The sequence below is a fragment of the Charadrius vociferus genome, unplaced genomic scaffold (assembly GCF_000708025.1).
Source record: "Charadrius vociferus isolate BGI_N301 unplaced genomic scaffold, ASM70802v2 scaffold1012, whole genome shotgun sequence".
NCBI lineage: Eukaryota > Metazoa > Chordata > Aves > Charadriiformes > Charadriidae > Charadrius > Charadrius vociferus.
In genome coordinates this window covers 410,442-430,990 of record NW_009647359.1, presented here as the reverse complement: position 1 = coordinate 430,990, position 20,549 = coordinate 410,442, and the positions used below count along the sequence as shown (strand labels likewise).

The 20,549-nt window shown below is 42.4% G+C and overlaps 1 protein-coding gene across 1 annotated transcript in view; it reads right to left on the bottom strand.

The window, feature by feature from the left end:
- Positions 1-19,637, bottom strand: part of CRHR2 (corticotropin releasing hormone receptor 2) — a 112,723-nt gene extending 93,086 nt beyond the window's left edge. The window contains exons 1-2 of the mRNA XM_009880113.1: positions 19,520-19,637; positions 19,247-19,366 (exon numbers count right to left, since the gene is read on the bottom strand). Of these exons, the coding sequence (XP_009878415.1) occupies positions 19,247-19,366; positions 19,520-19,637 (238 nt within the window). The remainder of the gene's footprint in view (positions 1-19,246; positions 19,367-19,519) is intronic.
- Between the last annotated feature and the right edge of the window lie 912 nt (positions 19,638-20,549).

Genomic DNA, 20,549 nt, shown 5'->3' with positions numbered 1-20,549 from the left:
TTCACCTGCTGCAATTTACAAAGAGAGATTTGCTGCATAACACTTCCCAGATGAAACGTTAGTGAGTGAAAGACAACTTCACTATCACTTACACAGTTACAATGTCCTGGAGTAGTTCCCATTAAAGATTTTTTAAAGGAAATCATTACCATGATATTTTTTTCCTCTTCTCAGTTATCTGATCTTAATTATATCATGTAAAATGAGATCATTTGATGCACTACCCTTTAACTCTTCTCTTCTTAAAATAGAATCTAAATCTTTATATAGATAGAAGATTCTTTTTGTAATTACACATGAAGTGTTTAGGATAAAATGTCTTTCCCTTTCTTGTGCACAGGAATTTATCTTTGGGTCAATCAATAGAAGAAGTTTAGCAGACTTTCTAATGAGAGTACAATGTTAACTAAAATTTGTTCTTATTTTTGAAACATGAAGGAGATGCAACATACATCATGTAACAGTTTCTTCTGGTCATCATCTGTGAAATTCAGTTAATCACTATAACTAGCTGTTACATGGTTGTACATTCAGAAATGATAGGAAGAAACACTTAGCTTCAGAGAATTACTTGGGATTTAGTTTAGTCTAAGAGAAGAATATAGCTTATTATCTCTGCTTAAATAGATTTACAATGCAGTATGCATATGCCAATTATTTCAAGTGCCTCTGTGACCTTAGGATTGAAAATCATTTATGAAAACTATTCACAGGACGCTTCACACTGCAGAGAATGCTACTTGGTTGCATGTGACCAATTTACAAATCTATCTTCTCCCTTTTAACCGCTTACTTTCTACTTACACATTTTTCCATCCTGAAATACTGGTGTTCATGATCAGTCAAAATAACTGATTTCAGAACTTAAACACCAAGCATTTGTAGAAGGATTGTGTGAGACAAAAAAAATAGCACTAACACATCCTTAACTGTTGCAACTTTCTCAACACTTCTTCATTCTGTAACCAGATGAAACAACAAAACTAAGCAGTTGATGCAGTTACACGTTAGTGCTAGTTCCTTTAGTGACATTCAGAGTGCCTTCCGGAGAGTCCTACTTAGTTTAAGGGGGGGGGGGGGGGGGGGGAAGTGCTGAAGAGTAAGAGCTTCACCACATGCACTTTCCAATATCCTGTGAAACAGCAGTGTAAAAAAGACAACTTCCCTTGTGATAACTGTGAGGGAAATGGACTCACAGATGCTGCTGAAACGGTGGAAACTGAATTCCCTCAAGGTCTGTTGAATGGAGAGCAGTTAGTGAAGGAAAGCCTGGAGGTGTCATGGTATAGTTCCTTGACTTTCAGCTGATGGCACCAGACTGTCTGAAAACTGAAAACCTTGTCTTTGGAGCTAAGTTAGAGAAGGCAGAAATACACATTCGGCTTTCACAGCCCTGTGGAATTTTAAGGACCATGTTTAAATAGGACACAATATCAGAAACTCCAGGAAAGTTTAAAAATATTTGTAAGGAATGAAGATAATTACTGCAGAACAGTGAGTTTGTTTCAACAAAAGAAGATGAATTTTGAAATCCTTTGAAGTAAGACAACCAACCTAGAACTTCAGGTAAAAATAACAACTCAGTCTAGTCTGGTGTCTATTTTGGGAAAGGGTATGTGCTGCAGGCAGAAAGAATTTCTCCATATGACTTCACTAAGCTGCTACAAGATAAGAATGTCTTCCAGTCAGCACGCTGAATCCTCATTGTTTTCCGAGACCGAAAACCAGTTAGTGTATTTAGCTATAGATGATGTGTTGAATTTAAAACATTTACACGTGTCTTAAAATACAGCCAGAGATCACCAAAACAGCTATATGAGAATCACAACTGTAGGGAGTATTTGTACAGAGAAGTGATGGGAACACAACCAAGCCAAACTGGGCAGTGAGGCGGCAGCAGCACACCCAAGCCCTGACATTAGTCCTTTTAGTCCTAGCTGGGCTCGAGCATCAGGAACTGATGGTTGTGCTGTTAAAGCTTTGATGTTATTAGTACTCAGTCAAGCTACACTAGGTGCATCTGTAACAGTCAACAACCTAAATCACACCTCTGACTGCAGAGTAGACAGTACACCTATCCTTTTGCACAGTTCTTCGGAGAAATAACCGATTTCCTTCCATATTCAAGGTAGGATATGTCACTAAAAATTAACTCAACTTGGGTAGACTGCATAGAAATTTCAATCTGCAAATTCCATTCAAATGCCCCGTTTTATCTTTCTGGAAGCACTTCCCTAGGATAACAGCCTGTGCTCTGTAGCATTCAGTCCCCATAACCATATTTCCAAGCTTTGAGAATTTGGAAAAAAAAAAAAAAAAAGTCAGAATTAATTTTGCTGTATTTATTTCATATCCCTCTGTGGTGAGTTGACCTTGGCTGGCTCGCAGGTGCCCACCAGACCGCTTGCTCTCTATCTCTCCTCCTCAGGACAGCAGGGATAAAAATAAGATGAAAAATTAATGGGTCGAGATAAAGACAGTTTAATTAAAAAAAAGCTGAAACTGTCTCTGTCCAACACGGGGGCAGCCCCTGGCCTCTTCTCGCAGAAGCTGCTCCTCAGCCCCCTTGCGATCAAACCCTTGCCACGTAAACCAAACACACCTCCTTTCTTCACTCTCTTACACTTTCTGGCTTTCTACAGCCTCCCAGGAATTGCCTGGCACATATTTTCCAGAGTTTGTTTAGAGCCTGCCAAAAAAAAAGATCTGGTCCCTAGGCACCACAACAATGCAAGCAAAATGAAGGTAACTTTTGCAATCAATAATCATCAATGATCTTGTCCCTCCAGGAAGAAGCAAACAAGAAAATATTGCACCAAAGCAACACCACCACCACAACAAAACACAATATCACAACAACAACCAAAAAATCTTTTGCTTGATCTTGCAAAAAAAATGAAATCAGTTCTTCTAAAGCTGCAAAGGATGATTTACATTCGCATGCATTCATGAGAGTCATCTAAGCATTCAGGACATTGCTAATACTGGAGCCGAAACCTACTGACTAAAAAACATTTTTGTGGCTATATTAGCACTTACTTCCAAAAGAACATAGACATGTCTCAAAATCTTTTTCCCTATCAATGATTTGACTCTTATTTAACTCTTGCATGCAAAGTTTCTCTTGCAAAGCTTCCTGCCAGACCCTTGTAGTCAAAGGCATGTTTATGTGAACTGTTGCTACATAGCACTACTTCATTACAAAATTATATGTATATGTACAGCAAAATTGCATAATCTGTGTAATTAGCTCATCTCAGTCATTGCTGGCAATGGGAATATCTGTGAAGGTTGAACAGAGGGGAAAGTTAATGACATCTATTCACGAATAAGAGTTGCGACTGTAAACCTGACTGGCTCTAGCTGTCTTCCTGTCCCAGAGCACAGAAAGCTGAGATGACCATTAACTGGAAACACTCAAAAGACACTGATTTATAGCAAATACCTGCTGTAAACTGCAGCAAACCAGAAGCTGACTTGTAAATAGATTAGTGTCTGTGAGCTGAGGCACAGAATGAACAATTAAAGACAGTATCCTCACCTTCTGTATGAGTCTATGTCAGCCTCACTGATGCATCAAAGCCCCACAATGCACAGTAAAAACCCTAATCCTCCCCCACTCCTAGTTTTCTTTACTTTTCTCTTCTGTTACCCCTTGTCCTGACAATAGCTTTGCATCTCCTCCTACTACTTACCTAAGTATAGGTCCTGATTCTGCACTTTCTTTAACCTAGAGGTAAGCTACCGTTTTCACTACTACTTCATTTCTTATGCCTGCGGGCTGCCCAGCCCCTAGTGACACTGCTTCACTCACCTGCACTGCTCACAATTGCAACTGCATTCACGGGGCTGATATTAAACAGGCAATCAGCCTTCCGAGAATCAATACACTGTTACTTTGGTTTTAGCACGAAAAGGCAATGCAGAGCCTGACCAAAGTCTGTTTTCTTCTGACGTATTGTCTTTCCCACATAATTGCCCGGGAGTTTGAATTCCTCTTTTGCATTTGTGTTACAATGTTGTATGATGTATTTGAAGTCTATTTGCAGAAAAAAAATTATTTGGAAAACTAAACTCAGCTTATGAAAAATGAAGACACTCTCCACTGATAAAGCAGGACAGTTCAATATTTCATCTTCACTGGATTAAGGACTGAGGCAAAATCCACTGGATGGGATATCTGACAACAGAATACGTATTATACTAGCAAATGTAGCCTAGGAAACAACTCTGCATTGCAGAGAAGAACACCAAATAGCTGAATAAGTGTGATTTTGATAACTAAGCACTTCCTTTGGCGCACAGAAAAATTGCAGGTGCTACAGACCAGCAGATCTGCAACAAGACAATAAGGTATGAAAACTAAGAAACATAGATGAGCTGTGAAAATATATGGTTAAAGCCAGGAATATACTGGTAACTGTAGTGATCACTTACACAGATTAAATATCCAAACTCATGCGTATTTTTGCAACTCTGAAGATGTTAATTACAGTAACTTCTGTTTTCCCACAACACGCAACGGGATGCTTTCCATTCAGTTCATGTTCCCATTGTGAGAATAGATTTTTATTGCTGAAAGAGAGTCCTGGAGACCACGATATTAAGATATTGAAATCTGACCGTCTGCTTAGCACTTTGTACTTCTGAAAGTCTTTGTATGAAAAATATTACAAAAGGACTGCGAAACACAGAATCTGTGCTCAAAACTGTCCTGCTCAGCCCCAAAGAAATTAATGACGCTGAGGAACAGAGGTGACATATTAGCAGGGATCTTCTTGCACTCTAAACCAAAAAAGCAGGAGAGAAGGCTTTATGGAGTTGGAAGGCTTCAGAGTTCCTGATTTACTGGAGTTACTTTACAAAGGGCACGACCGCAGGACAGGAGACTGAAGCAGCTTGTCCGAGGTCAGTGGCAGGGTATGAAATAGGTCTCATTTACTGTCGGTTCTGACAATTACAAACTGCATTCGGCATGAAACTACCCTATTCCTATCACTTTCAAACTGGCACAACTACAGACGCTGTGTCTTGACTGCAGCAGTTTACCAGAACAACCCCACATATCCCAGATGGATCAAGGCAAGCCACGGCCAGGCAAGTCTTTGCATTAACACTGAAAGCTGCTCTTTCAAGGCAACCAAAGTGGTTCTAACGTGAGGTTGTGGTTCTGTCACCCGCCTGCCCACCTGAGTTGGGGAGAAGAAAGCCAGAGGAGAGACAGCAAGAAAAGATCATGAAGGAAACTAGTCTATGAGCATCTCTTCCCACAGGAGCATGGAAAGAGAGAAAGTACTTAGACCAAACATGCTAGAAATCAAACTGCACATTGCCTTTTCATTGACAAGACAGATACATTGGCTTTGACATTTTCTTCTACTGAGTTTTAATTTGCTCAGAGACTCTGGTGGCACTGCTGTCAGTAATTGCACCTGTTTTTCTACACAGTACAGCACGTATCACACTTATTCTTTCTATCTGGTATTTAACCAACAATTCCCTTCTCCCACCTGCTGCTCTTTGGGATATTTTCGCTCGTTGTCTCACAGCTGGCAGCCAGCTTGTATGGCACTCCAGTTCTTCCCCAGAAACACCTTCTGTGTGTCTCCTAATGTCTGCCCCCTCCCTCTGTCAGGGTTCATGCACTCCATTCTTTGACAGCAGTAATATCTGAGCCATTCCTCACCTGTGTTCTGTTATGCCACCTTCCTATCTAACGGCACTTTGTCCTTAATTGTCTAGGAGTTGGTTGCTGCTTCTCACCTCTGCACAACGTGCCATGCTACACTGCCAGCTCTTACTCCTGCACAATGACATTTCTACATTTTAAATCACTTAACCCGTTCACTAAAGTCTTCTGCAGGAACTCCACACTCACCAGCTCCCACAGTGACTCTTAACTTATGTTCTCCAGGCACAAGGTCTCTGTCTGTCTGCTCACTTTCACTCCAACCAGTAACCTCCCTTTCCATTCCCAGTCTGCTTGGTTGATGCTCTGGCCTTCCTTCATCCTTTTTTCCTCATACTTCCACGCTTCCTGCAACTTTTGGTAATTCCCTCCCTTTTGTAGAAGAGAAATAAATCAGCAGTGGAAGCGAGTCAGTCCCAGTGAGATGAAAAATATTTTAATTCTGAGAACTGTTCTATGTATTTCCCAGATGGTCTCAGAAAGTGTCATCTTTCAGGTGTGGCACAGCTCCTGCATCAGACATTTAGCTCACTGCTTGGATGTACGCTCCAGGTTTGTCGGAGGTACATCTGAACCAAGTCACTCATATTGTCTTCTGAAAGTTGAGCAGAAGGTGTATTCCTCTTACCCCAAGGTAGAAAAGGATGTAGATACCAAAGTCAGAACTCAAGTTTCCAGCAAGCAGTACGCAACGCTCAGGACCTAGACATTTGAAACTTCCAGCACTTAAACTGCTTAACTACATCTCAGGAAAGCTATTTTTATCTGGTCCTCCTACCTCGAGTATCTGCTTTTCTGAATGAGCCATCAACGAGTCATCGACATTTCAGGATTAAATTGAAGCAATTAGCCCTGCCTTTTCCAGCTGATTTTCATTAAGGTAACATGGCAACTAGACAAAGGTCAGTGCCCTGTGAGACTCACTTGATTCCCCTAAAAGCAAGCAAAGAATGAACTAAAGCAAGTAAAATAGTGCAGAAAAACTACACGTTATACATCAATAGGTATATGGAATCCAAACAAGAGACTGCGAATACTCTTGCTCTGTTATCGTGTAATACAAATTCTTCATATTCTGCTTATGGCTCAAGTGTCCTAGAAACTGGAAAACACCACCACTAAGTGCCGTGTCACAGGTGTCCATGAAGAACAAAATATTGATGGTAGAGACCACTGGAGGATCCATTTGAAATCTGTAGGGATATCACAAAACCAGAGAAATGCTGGTCAGAAGGAGCAGTAGAGTTCATCTAGTCCAACCTGCAATGTGTCATGTTGCCACACCATGTTTATTTGCACCACACAAAGCCAGAACTTCCTCAGCTCAGCGCTCAAAATCACTAGAAATGCTTCATTTCCAGAAGTTACTGGTAAAATCAGAGTAAAGTTTTCAAAGCTACTCATGAAACTAAGGACTCGGACAAATAACTGACTTACCACAGTGAAATCAATTTCTTTCCCTGAGATTTCAGAAGGTGAACTTTAGCTCAGGTTTACCAGAAGCTGAGTGCACACACAGTCGATTTCCATATGGTCCCGGAGCATCAGTATGGTCCCGGAGCATCAGTAACTCATTCATGTGTCTGCGCCATTCATGGTTCTTTCTGTGCCAGACGGGTTATGACAGAGAATGGGGAACTGAGACTGGGGTTTTGATAAAGAGCCTAGAAGAGGTAATGCATTGAAGGCAGACAAGAGGCACACAGTTACCTAACAAGTTGAAGAAGTGATGAAAAAATAACAACACAAATTCTCTCCAGGCCCTGTAACGGGAACGAGCGTGGTCAGGAGTTCCACCTCTGCTCGTCCATCTGCTGATGTAATCACAGTAACATGGATCTGCAGCTGACATCTAACAGAGAATCAGTAAAACAGGAACCTCCAGGAAATACTTTACAGCCATTCACTGAAAAAAAATCAAACTATTATTTATCATATTTTTACTTACAGGAGAGCATTACACATACTCCCATGACATTATAAACCCAAACACACTACTATGATGCCTGTGCTGTTCTGACACACTCACCTCTCTGGTTCAGCTCACAGACCCTTTTATTGCCCTCAGCATTCGCTGAAGGAACAAAACAAAATGCTTGTATGAGAATAAAGCTGCTATTACTATTGTTGCTGGATTTTGCAGGAGAAATGTGCGGTGAATACAGGAGAGATTAAGGGATTAAGAACAGATTAGGAGGAAAAAGACAAGGTCAGGCTGAGAATGGGCTTGTAGGTGGATAGGGATGACAACTACAAGATAAGACCTTGGTGGTGATCTTTTAGCTCTCCCCCAAGAAAGAACAAGAATAGCAGCAAAACTCAGCATTCATACTGCTACAGCCTCTCTCCCTTGGACTGGGCAATGCAATGCACCACCATAGCTGCATTTGGATCCATCCCTGTCCTTTTTGAGACTCAGGCTTTGAAACAGAAGGCAGATTCAAACAGTACTTTGTTCCCTCACTTCTCAAACAATACAAAACAAAAGCCTTCTTATTTTAGAGCTGCAAACAAAGTATCCTTAATCACAGTCAGCTTTGGCGCGGTGCTGCCAGCTGACAGGTGGAAATGTTCATTTTTAGAGAGGCCTAACGAGAGGGAGACGTTTGTCAAATACTGGCACAGTAATGGGGCAAGTGGTTGAGTTAATACATGAGATTTATGTAACGTGGGAGATTCCAAAGATCAGATTCTGTGGCCAAAATGAACCAAATGCCGAACTATGGGAACCTGGCTTTCTTCAGTACAATGTGGTGACAAAGAAGAATGAAAGAAGTTCACTCTACGGAGGTCTTGTGAACTGGTGGCAGCATCACCTGGCTCCCACACAGTCCCACGCCACCCACAGGAAAGGTACACCACTGTGAAAATCCCTGCAACTTCCCACCCAAGATGTCACCATCCGCATCCTGAGACAGGGACCTCTCAGAACAGGAACATAAGCCCTTGAAGAAAAGGGCTTCCTAAGTCAGGGGTCTCTCCATCTCCCTCCAGAGCTCCTAGGACAGAAGAAACTCCTTCCAGGCAGGAACCGGCTAGGCACTTCCACTCCATGGAAGCCTAGCACTGGGAGGTCTCTCTGAAATGCTTTTCATCACCCCCATCATCCTCTGCCTTTTATTCTGTTGTCTTGGAAAGGAATATGATGTCCCTAGTTTATGATACCTAGAAATCCATTTCCAGCAACTAAACACCTGGTTTCCAAGTGGAGCTCAGAGCATTCGGTTGGTCAAGTGTATTAAGATCAGCACAGAAACTGTGTTAACAGAAATTATGATCAGCACAGAAACAGGATCCTTGAAAAAACCCTCTGCTTCCAAACTCTGCCTCAGCTGCTCTAGTTGAAAAGCAGCAATCAATGTGGCAAGCCTGGAGATTCTGCAAGAAGTAATGACTGTTTATCATGTACTGTGAAATACACAAATGCTGATGTTGCAGGTATTACTGGCATAATTCAGCAATAATTAAGTTATGTTAAAATTCTTAGCAGTGAAAAAAAAAAATCACTAGGAGTTCACATATAAGTTTAGTTAAAATGGTGATGATGCATTAGCAACAGAATTTCCTATTTTCTGTTTGTCTCATTTCCATAACACTTTTTCTGTTTTCCAAATCTCTACTTGCTCCTTTGCTGACTCAGGAGGATAAGGAACTGCATTAATTCTTGTGTCATTGTATGGTCAGCACTTTCCAACCACCAGAGGTTTTGGACAGTGCAGCTGGATTGGGAATGGTTCTTTCTTCTTCCATTTTCCCAGGGAAAATTCTTAATGAGATCTGAAGACGTTTTTTCTGGGTTTTTTTTTTTTTTTTTGTTTGACTTTTTTTTTTTTAAATCATTGAGTTTCTGTTCTTATCATTTGCTTCAATGGATCACTTCTCACTACACAAGTCTCACATAGAGCAGCATTTGGCCCTCTGTTATTCCAAGCACTGCGGAGAAAGAATTCAGCATAAAGCAATCCCCGTTTTATTGATTTTAGTAATTTGTCCCAAGAGCTATCAATTACAAAATCCATGAGTAACACCTGAGGGGAATGAGACTGCACTGAAAAAAGAAAATAACTACTAAAAATCCATTCCCCTCAAATTTCCATGGGAAACCGTATTTCTCATTGCCTTTCCAGCTACTAAGAACAGCTATTCTAATCTGAATGTCAAAAGCAATGTTGGGGTCTGAAACTAAGTAAGAGTTGCCCTTTCTCAGGACAGCAGACCATGAGCAAAGTCTTGCATGACTTTTGGAGCCTGAGAACTTTACTAGGACCAGGACACAGCTTAAAATACTGTTCTTCCAAACCACAGAAGTTGCAAAGATTCACCATTACGTGAACAGCAAAGATACTTCCATGCTACTGAAGAACACAGAAGAAAATACAAAGAACCTAAATCCAGTCAATGGACTTACTGATCTGCAGAACATCCTTCCCATGAGCAACAGGCAAGTTAAGCAGTCACACCTGGGGAAGGTATTGTCCCACTTTTAATATACCTATTCCTTACTCTTGTTAAGTGGGAGCACCTAGAGCATCTGTCAAGTACCTGAGGGTCCACAGGGAGAATCTAACAGTCCCTGCCAGGGAACAGCGCTCAGGCACGAGAGATCTGGTTGGTGCAATAGGAAGCACTGCAGCAATGGATGTGGTGCGTCCAGCAAGGAGGAATCCCTGTATCATCCAACTGCAGGTTCTTGTTGACTGCTTAAACTTCTTTGATAGAATTCCTTCACCCCTGAATGGCTACATTATGCTTTGCATAGCTTCGCATCTTCTAACATAACACACTCCTGCTTGGGAACAAAGCGTAGCACTTCCCTTCCCTTAGCCTTTCAGAGCAGCCCTGGTAAAACCACCACCAACCACCTACCTTCAGCCAGTGACCTGCTCTCAGGCAAGTGCTCCACAAAGGCAGGGACAGCAGGGTTCCTTCCGGAACATCCTCTACCTCCTCCTCCTCCTCTGTGTCCTTTTCCCCAGTTCACTTCAGTGAGTCTCCTTTAACACCCAGTAGGATGGGGAAGCTGCAGAAGCAGCAATGGTGGTAATTAGAGCAGGACAAAGTCCAGGACCACTATTCACAGCAGGTTTTTTTGACCCCATCCATCATTTCCACCCCCAAGTGACTCAGTGCAGATGCCTTTGGACGCTTACTTTATCTGCACTTTAGGTGACACCCTGTGGCTGAGAGGAGGAATTACTGGTGACCATTCCTTCAGTGACACTCTCCCTAAGGTTTTGTGACAATAAACAGAGGCTGAAACCCAGTGAGTCGCAGAGTCTCAAGTGTTCAACGACTGGAGAGAACAGCTTGATTCCACCTTTCCCAGCAGGGTTTCAGACCTCATCCTCCCACAGCTTGGCTGGATGGAAAATGGGTCACAAGGCGGAATAAAACATGAAATCGCGCATCCACAAGAGTCCCCACACTAGATGTAGCTGAGTGGGATTTTTCCTCTCATTTTGAGATTCTGAGATAAGGATTTCCTGCTTTGCCTCCCTTTGTAATGTATTTAATTCTTTCCCTTCCCCATATGTTCCTGAGCCATTCCCTCTTCCACTCCTCCCATAGCCCCACAGCACACGATTTTGCAAGTATCGTCTAATTCCCAACTTGTGGGAAGAAACTGAACCTCCGTCCATCTGTTTGCCAGCTGGTAGTTGCTGTCAGCTTAGACAACAGCTCGCTATCTCATGCGAGCGACAGATAGCCGGATGGGGCGGCATTCTTAGAGAGAGGGTCACGGAAGCCTCCAAAAATAATGTGGGCAACCCTGTGTTTGCTGACCCTCCTGAAGGCCACAAGGTTCAGAGCCCCCTCAGAGACCCGTCATCGCTCTCTCGCTGCAACAAGCCACCTTCCCCAGAAATCCTGGGTGGTGACCCCTCTGCCAGAAGCTCAGGGTCTCCACCTTGAAGGGCAAAGAGATGGACTGGGCATCCTGCTACTGCTGACAGGTCTGAGTGACTTTGGATGAGGATCAGATGGGCTTCATGCAGAACGGCAGCAGCAATTCCTGGTTCTGGGACATGTGTGAAGTCTACCTTGAAAGTCAATCCTAAACTTAAGAGAATCCCAATCAGACACAATAGGATCATAGCAAAGCCACCTCATAACTTACTAGTGAAGAACAAAAATACTAATCATTGTTTAATTAACTGGAGAAAAGATCCCCGAACATGACTGAAGAAACAGTAACAATCTTATTTTACTACATGCAATTAACTTCTATTCTGTGCTCAATGAAGAAATCACATTTCACAGGATGATAGTAGTGGGAGAAACAAAGATGGGTTATTTTCATTCCTCCTTTTAAGTATTGTTTTCAACACTCTTCTTCCTAACTGCAAAATCAGAGTGATCTCTTACCGCAAATCATGCTTCACAATGGAAAGAAAAAAAAAAAAAAACCTTGAGGAAAAAACAAAAGTAAAGCCTCTCCCATCTGTGCATGCACTGAAATCAAGGGCCTCCCACTGCTGTATCTATAGAAGAATTCAACCTAAACTAGCAAGAGAAAATGAAGTAAGATGGTTGAAATCTTAATCTGGATACAACGCTATTGGAATCAAGCTGACTTAATCAACTGCAGATTTGGTCTCCTCAGAGAGAAGCTTTACAAGCTTAAAAATTATGTTTTATTCCCTCCCCCAGAATTCCAATTCCAGCCTTCTTTTTCCTCTGTCATGTTTGGTTTCTCATCTGTCTCCTTCCTTTAACTTTAATGTACTCTTGACTCCCTAGCCGAAAATATTGTGTTGGTCACCCCAGGATGGCTAAAACATGACTTCTGCAAGACTCAGACTCTTTTTTTTTTTTTTTAAACAGCCTTTTTCTAGTGAGTCCGTAATTAAAATTGGCTACAAAACATCTCCTCTTACCCCAAATCTTCTGTCATTAAGCATTCCACCGGAATAAAAGCTCTCTAGACATCTAACAAGGTTACAGAAGAGGGATGAGGTGTGAGTAGTTTTAAGGCTTCGTAGCACTTCTCTGAGTCTGAAAGCACACATGCATTGCCTAGCAAAAAGAGAAAGTTGTGCATTTGATCTTTGAAACTCTTCTTTCAGACATGTGTTTTAAATATATAAAGAGCCCTTCAAGCCAAATGGCAGTGCACCAGAACAGCTTAGCATCTGTTGCCTCTCAGGCTGGGATGCTTCCTCTCACCTTGTCCCTTTCCCCAGCCCACACCTCAGCTGCATCTCCTCACTGCATCCAGCTGTACCTCTAGAAATCACCACTCACGCTTACACAGCTGTGTTGATGGGCATTTTATTTCTCTTTCTCCAATAAAGATGAAAGGCCACCAGAGCATAAAGGGTTTCTGGCTTTTACATAGGGACTTAGCTTTCAAAAATGCACCCTTTATAAATCAAACCACAATAACCTCTGAGGAAAAAGTAAGCCATGCTAATGTGAACAACAGAAGTGCTCAAGACACTAAAATACACGAGATAAAACACAAGAGAAAAAGTTAACTGAGCCTCTAGGCTAGCCACTTATAAAAGTGCACATTTCTGTAACTATCTGGACAGGTCTTACCCATATAGTATGAACAAGAGTCTGTGACCAATGATTTCCAAGCAAGGCTCATGTTTTATATGCAAGCTGAAGTCACCACTCCAGAAGAACTTTCAACAATAATTAATCAGAAAGAAAAGCAGTAGAGGTTAGATCTTGATAAAAGAATGGCTGTTTAACCTATGAAAATTAGCTCTTTTGCTCTTTTAAAAATTAAATCATCTCTTTAACCACTTTTAGAAGAGGGAGGATGCAAAACAGAAGAGCTATTAATTCACTTCTTCACCTTTCCCTTAGCACACAAAAGAATATTTGCCTCTGTTCACGATGAGACAAGGAACTGCAGGAACTTGTCTTTCAGTGCGGAGTTAGCCGTGTCGATAGGTACAACTGTGATACTTGTGCCAATGGCTCTTTCTCTCTTGTCCATCCATGTGAACACCAGTCCAGCTGCTAAGTCCCCAACACTCTCCAAAACATTCTCAACAAGGCAGCTGGTTGTAGGGCCACCAAGGAATCATAGAATCACAGGATATCTCAAGTTGGAAGGGACACATAAGGATCATCCACTCCAAGTCCCTGCTCCTCGCAGGACAACCTGAAACTAAACCATATGACTAAGAGTGTTGTCCAGATGCTCCTTGAACTCTGATAGGCTTGATGCTGTCACCACTTCCCTGGGGAACTTGTTCCAGTGACCGACCACCCTCTCAGTGAAGAACCTTTTCCCAATGTCCAATCTGAACTTCTCCTGATGCAACTTCATTCCACTCCCCCATGTCCTATTGCTGGTCACCACAGAGAGGAGATCAACACCTTCCCCTCCGCTGCCCCCCTTGAGGATATTGTAGACTGCCATGAGGTCACCCCTCAGCCTTCTCCTCTCCCAGCTGAACAAGCCAAGTGACCTCAGCTGCTTCTCTTGTCTTGCCCTTGAGGCCTTTCACCATCTTGGTTGCCCTCCTCTGGACATACTCTAACAGTCTGATGTCCTTCTTATACTGAGATGCCCAAAACTGCACACAGTACCTGAGGTGGGGCTGCATCAGTCAGTGCAGCGTAGAGTGGGACAGTCACCTCCCCTGACCAGCTAGCTATGCTGTGCTTGATGCACACCAGCACATGGTTTGTACACCGTAGTGTACACACCCTCAGAACAAGAAGTAGGAAAGGAGGGACCAAAACCCCATCAGTGTAAGGTTAGCAGTACTTATGTGCCTGCTGTCAGGAGCATAGTCCCTGGAGAAAATGAGGATGCTTTTTGCAATACCCAAAACACTCATCTGAAGTGGCGATCTCAGTCAAAGAGCTTTCTTGTACTGAGAAGGGGTGGGGGGGTGGGCTTGCAGAGAGGGAGTTAGAGCTATAGATACCTTTTGTTCCTGTTCATCACAAAAGCAGACTGGCCTTCTAATGTCAGTCCCTAGGGCTGGGTTCAGTTCAGCTCGTCAGACACCCAGGGATGAATTCAGCTCCCTAAACACAGTCATTGTATCATCTGTCGTAGGGTATCTGCAACACCTATGTGGCCTGGAAAGTAAAACACAAACCTACACAAGACACCCCCCACCATATCAAATGGCACCAGCACTTCTGCATGGGCTCCTGAACTGATCTGTACATTTAGGTTGAGCTGAGTAACTCTCCAGGCTTCATCCCCTGTATCAATTAGAGCTCCACTAACTTGTATTACAGCTTAGATACTTAAATTAGCTGTTGATACCTACATGGAAATACCTAAATTTGTGTGCCTTAATCTGCAAACTGGAAGCCTTCCAGTGCTTGCACCTCCTGCCTGTAGCCACCACAAACCCAGCTGATCAGCCCTCGACGGACAGGTCTCACCACAGAATACCCCTCTGTCGCACCATTGCAGAAAAACTCAAATCAGACAGGTAAGGCTACAAGAGTCAACACTTACTGTCCATCAGATGAGCATCTAATCCCGGGTTTCTCCATTCCACAGGGCAATTTGTTGGGAAAGGAAAGAGCTAAAGTAGAGATACTTTAGCCTGTAACACACTGTAAGTACTTGCATGTACGACTGTGTTTTTGCAAGCAGCAAAAAGAGTCTCATTACTGCCCATTTGCTGAATCAATCAAGCTTCAGGATATCCTAATAAGTGAATTAATCTGTTTCCTAAAACAAGAATAAAAGCTTCACACTGTCAAAGCATAAATACATCTAGAGGGCAGCAATGGTATTGTCATCTTTAGCTAAATATAGATTCTGAGCAGAGACAAGCACACAGCCACACAATGCACCAACACATACATTTTCCCTTTTTTTTTTTTTTTTCTTTGAGAATAATACATAAGCTTTACTGCAAAATTGCAAAGTTGTAAGTGGATGGCATCATCTTCAGATCCTTGGTCAAAAAACATTTTGGCTATATTCACAAATCACACTACAGGGTAGCCAGATCTTGATTTGTCAGCACGACTTTATTTCCCAAATAAAGAGAGAGAAAAAAGATCGCCAAAATAACAAAGTGTTGGAGATGAAAAATACTCACAGACTGACAGACTTTGTTTTATGAATCCAGCTGAAACTTATCTGAGTCACTCAGCAGTTCCCAAGAGACACACGGAAACACAGACACACGCACAAAATCACCAGTTTTTTGCAGTTAGAATGGAAATATTTTATGCAAACAGTTTATTCTATAGTGGCAAACAGGAGGGGATTTTTTATGCACCAGCTCTTGTTCTTAATTTTTTTGACTCAAATACTCTTTCATTAAATTTTGCTGGCATATTGCAGGGTTTGATAGCACTCCCCATCCAAAGCACTCAGGGGTTCTGAGATAGAGCGACAATCAAAGCATGACAGTTGACAAGATGGACACCACGGCAGGGTAGGTCCATCCAGCTTTGATGAGCTGATCTGTGGTGATACGAACTATGTCGTATTTTGGCTGTAATTCCACACACTGCGTGCACAGAGCCTTCAATAAGGCACAGAAATAGCTCCATGGGTACCAGAACTTGGGGAGCCTGGTTTGCCTTGTGCTTGCCTGAGTCTGGTACAAGTTTTTCATACAGTTTGGGCACTTCCAAGTCTGGATTTTCTCGTGTCTACAATGCAAAAAGCTTTCATTTATGGGAAATGCTACTGGGTTCATTCCTTCCAGCTGATGAGCTACTTTTATGAAACTGGTAGGAAATTGGCATCTTTGAGAGGTTCATTTCTAAAACCAAAAAAAAAATATCACTGAAAGTTTTATACACATCAGAATGGGAAATACACTCACAGATATACAAAACCAAACTAAAGGTACGCTATAGCTCCTAAAAGGTGGCAGTTCGCAAACACGGGATGCATGGCAGTATAATAAATAGCTGAGTTACGACCTACAACTGGATAAGCCCTAAGTAGAAGAGTCATTGCACAGTGCTTTTTCTAAACTTGTCTGATTTCACTCTCAAAACTAATTCAGTACATTGTTACACACCATCATTTCTCCCTTTGCCACACCAAAAAGCAAAACAAAACAGGACGAAACTACACTACGTGTCCCAGGCAGAAATATTACACTGATCCAAGCCATCTCCCGTTCAAACCTTCACTTTGCAGGTGGATTATTCACCTCTGAAATTTGCAAGATCCATTTCCCATGTTTTACCAGTTGTCTGTGCTTATTTTATTATCTGCAGGAGGTGCACAGTCTAGCTTTTAAGCACATTGAGTCTCATCACAAATGGCCCTCTAGTCAGCCCACAAACTGACTTGGTGAAATCATGCAAGTAGGAGTAGTCAGCCTGTGTCAGTATTTGGCCTTACCAAACTTTGGACAGGCTCTGCATGTACTAATTGGCACATCTTTCAAATCACAAAAGAGATTGCATCTCTGTATTTGAATCTTAACCGGCTTTCCTACTGCCTTCCCAAGCCTTAATCACCAACTACCATCGCCCAAGAAGCTACTGATTTTACAAGCTGACTCAAATCTCAGTACAGTCCTTCCCTTTTCTATGCCACAACTTGGAGGAGCTACAGACATGGAAGAGTGTAACATCTACTAAAAGCCACCTACCGTGGCTTCAGTGTGCTTCGCTCCTCCGTTCCAAGCTGCATACGCTACCACAGCTGAGCACCAGTATGCATTACCAATCAGTCCTGCAGACATACATTTTCTCAATGTGACCACTCACATTTTACGTTGAAAGGAGAAAAATGTCCGTTTCCTCAGACTATGACAAAATAATGCTTCAGCATTTCAATAATATATTTGCATCAGTCTTTAATTTAAATAACATGCCATTGTTTTAGAAGCAAAGAATCTAAGAAAATTCATTAGCACTGTAACACAAGCATTAGCCACCATTGAGAAGGAGAGGAGCAGGGAAGAACTTTAAATCAGGTCATTGATGAACTACTGAAAGGACTAACAGAGCTTATCAAAATGAAATGGGGTACTCAAGATATTTTTTTTCTTCAGTGCACAGGAAAAGCATTTAAATTCTCTCTGCTGTGTTTATGATATAAATAAGGAATCATCCATAACACGGTTCTTTTTTTTTTTCCTTCTCTCTTTCCTTTTTGAGAAACAAAAATGAGGCAGTAGAAATACTGACCCGCAAAAAAAAAAAAAAATGGAAATGGAAAAAATAAAAAAAAACGTACTTCTTTGAGGTACCTTTTTCTATGGCTGTTCTTTTAGGGTCTGACCAACTTGCTCTCATCTGAGCTGTCCTTAATTCTCACAAATTTTCTCCTGATCTCGACTAAGACTGCAAAGGTAGTGGACTACCTGCTATAATCAAAGACAGCATAACCCACCCCTTTGCACGTTCCCACCTATTTTATTGCAAAGAGCACAAGTCAGAGAACATAAGGTTTGAGGATGATCTTGCAGTTCTCTCAGGTAACCTCCTTACTCTGCCCAAAGTCAAGGAGACAAGCTGGTCCTTACGAACAAATCTGAAAAAGGGTTTTGTTTTGCATAGCAAATACACAAAACTTTTCTCTAGTTATCTGACCCATGACACCTAGAGCTGGGGAAAGAATACATTCACTTTCAGCAAGTTAAAAAATGAGACCTAAGATGACAGGGTCATTCTTTTACGGGACTCACTGAGAATGCTGGTCCCACAAAATTAACACTACCTGAAAATTAGACTACTAACACCTGAACAACAGTTCAGAGTAAAACATAGAATGAAATGTTCCCCACGGCCAAAACCACACTGAGTAGCCTGAAAAAATGAGTGACAAACAAGTGGGTACACATGTTTGGAACTGATACGTTAAAAACTCTTAATGTAAGGTCCAAACAGTATTGACAGATAAGGAAAAGGAAATGAGTGCCTGGGTCCGACAGCCTGAATAATAAATTTTTAGTGAGTCATCATGATTGTTTACCTCTAAGACTAAAGCATCAGTTCCACGAGATTTCTAAGGAGCCCCCATACTCTCTTGCTTTGAATATTATTTGCCTCATAATATCCTCTACTGTTTCCCTTGCAGTCCTGATGCAGCCACCCCAGCCTCATAAGCCAACTGCTGATGAAGTTACTAAACAGATTCCAGACCTCAGCCTTCTGTTTGCCAGATACAACTTCCAGTCCAGTTTGTCCCCCTGTTCACACCGACAGATCTCAAAGGGAGAGTCCTTTCAAAACACAGTTCTTAGGCGTTAAGACTAAGTACTTCACAACTCAAAGGATCTTTAGTTATCCAAATGGCTGAAGCACTGCTACAAATACATTTAGCTACACATATCTACACATGAACAAACACACAAAGCACGGCATATTCTCCTTAGATTGCAGAGGGTATTTTTGCCCAAATCTACCTAAATACACATAAGCAAAGAGGAATCAGTGTTCAAAAGTCTGTGCTTTTGGGAAATCTGCATCATTGCAGGCAGGAATTTTGAATATACAGGCTGGAATGTAGAGGAAATGTTAATTCCCAGACAAACACTTTTTTTTTCTTTTTTTTTTTTTTTTAAATGGAAAATATATTTTGAGTCTCCCCAGGCGCTTTCTGAACACCAGATCCGTGGGAGAAGGAAAGCAGTCTGTACTTACTTGTGGTGTTGTATTTGATCCCATTGAAGAACTCCGGGCAGGGTCTCTCTACCAGTTCCCCCGCAGAGGTTCTGGGCCAGCAGGTCCCGATCTGATCAGTGGTGGCATTGCAGTACGGACCTTTTGCGTTAAAAAAAAAAAAAAAAAAAAAAAAAAAAAAAAAAAGGAGACAGAAAAAGAAGCAGTTGAGAAAGCACAAAAGCGACACACTTTGCATCACAAAGCAAACCGACTCTTAGCTTTTCGAGCCCTGCGCTAGGTAATGTTTCCTACCATCAAAGCCCAGGAAAGGAATAGAGGAACTCTCTAAAAAAGTCTCTTGTAAACGATCCAGGAGGCTGCAGTTGACATCAAATTCTTCTAAGATGAATTGAGATATGGTCACATCCATTATTACCCTGGGGAGCGTTGGAGTGGGTCAGGCTCCTTCCTCCTTTTCTGGGGTGGACCTTTTTTTTTTTTTTTTTTTTTTGTCCCCTCTCCTTTGTTCCTTTCTGGAAACAAATGACCATCAAGCTGCGGACACCCTGCGATCTCGGGTGTGCGAGCTTCTCCTCCTCTCAGCCTGCTGACAACTTGGCTGAGAGTCCGCGTCTGGCTGTGCAGTTCGATCCTCCAAGCTCTTCTTTGCTGGAAACCAGCAGCTGAGGAGCCAATGGGATCACGCTGAGCCCAGAGTAAGGGGCTTGCGTCTCCTCGCCAGCTTCCCTGGTCTCGCAGCTCTCCAGTGCCGCCCCGCATTGCCAGACTGGTGTATTGCTTTCTCTCCCTCCCTCCTCTCCCTCCCTCTCGCTCGCTCTCGCTCTCTCTCTCACACACACAGTTTTATTGTTAGCTTCGGGGATGAGCACTTTTGCAAAAATACTCGCTGCAAGTTAGAGCCAGGGAGAAAAAGAAAAGGCATCAGATGAATGTAACTCCGCTGGCTTTTTGTGAAGCAAAGCAATTCCTGCCTTCGCTGTGCGGAACTGAGGATGAGGAGAGATGCTTGGACGGGGAGGGGGAAGAAGGGACCCGGTCCTGGAGATGCAGGACTGGATCAGGCCTTGAGAAAGAAGAGAATAGAAGCTGGGATGAGGGAGATGGTCTGATAGAAAGGAGGCATCAGAACAAAGGAATCTAGAATAACAACCCAGAGGAGAGGCAGAGTGGGGAGACTGAGAGAAGGGTTGGGGATCCAGCCTGGGAAAAGTGAGGCACAGGGAAACACATCTTTCAGCCCTTCATGCAGATGGGATGGTCTTTCATGCAGACGGGATGGGCTGGGCAGTTTAGTATGGCAAGGCACAGAGAGCAGAGTACA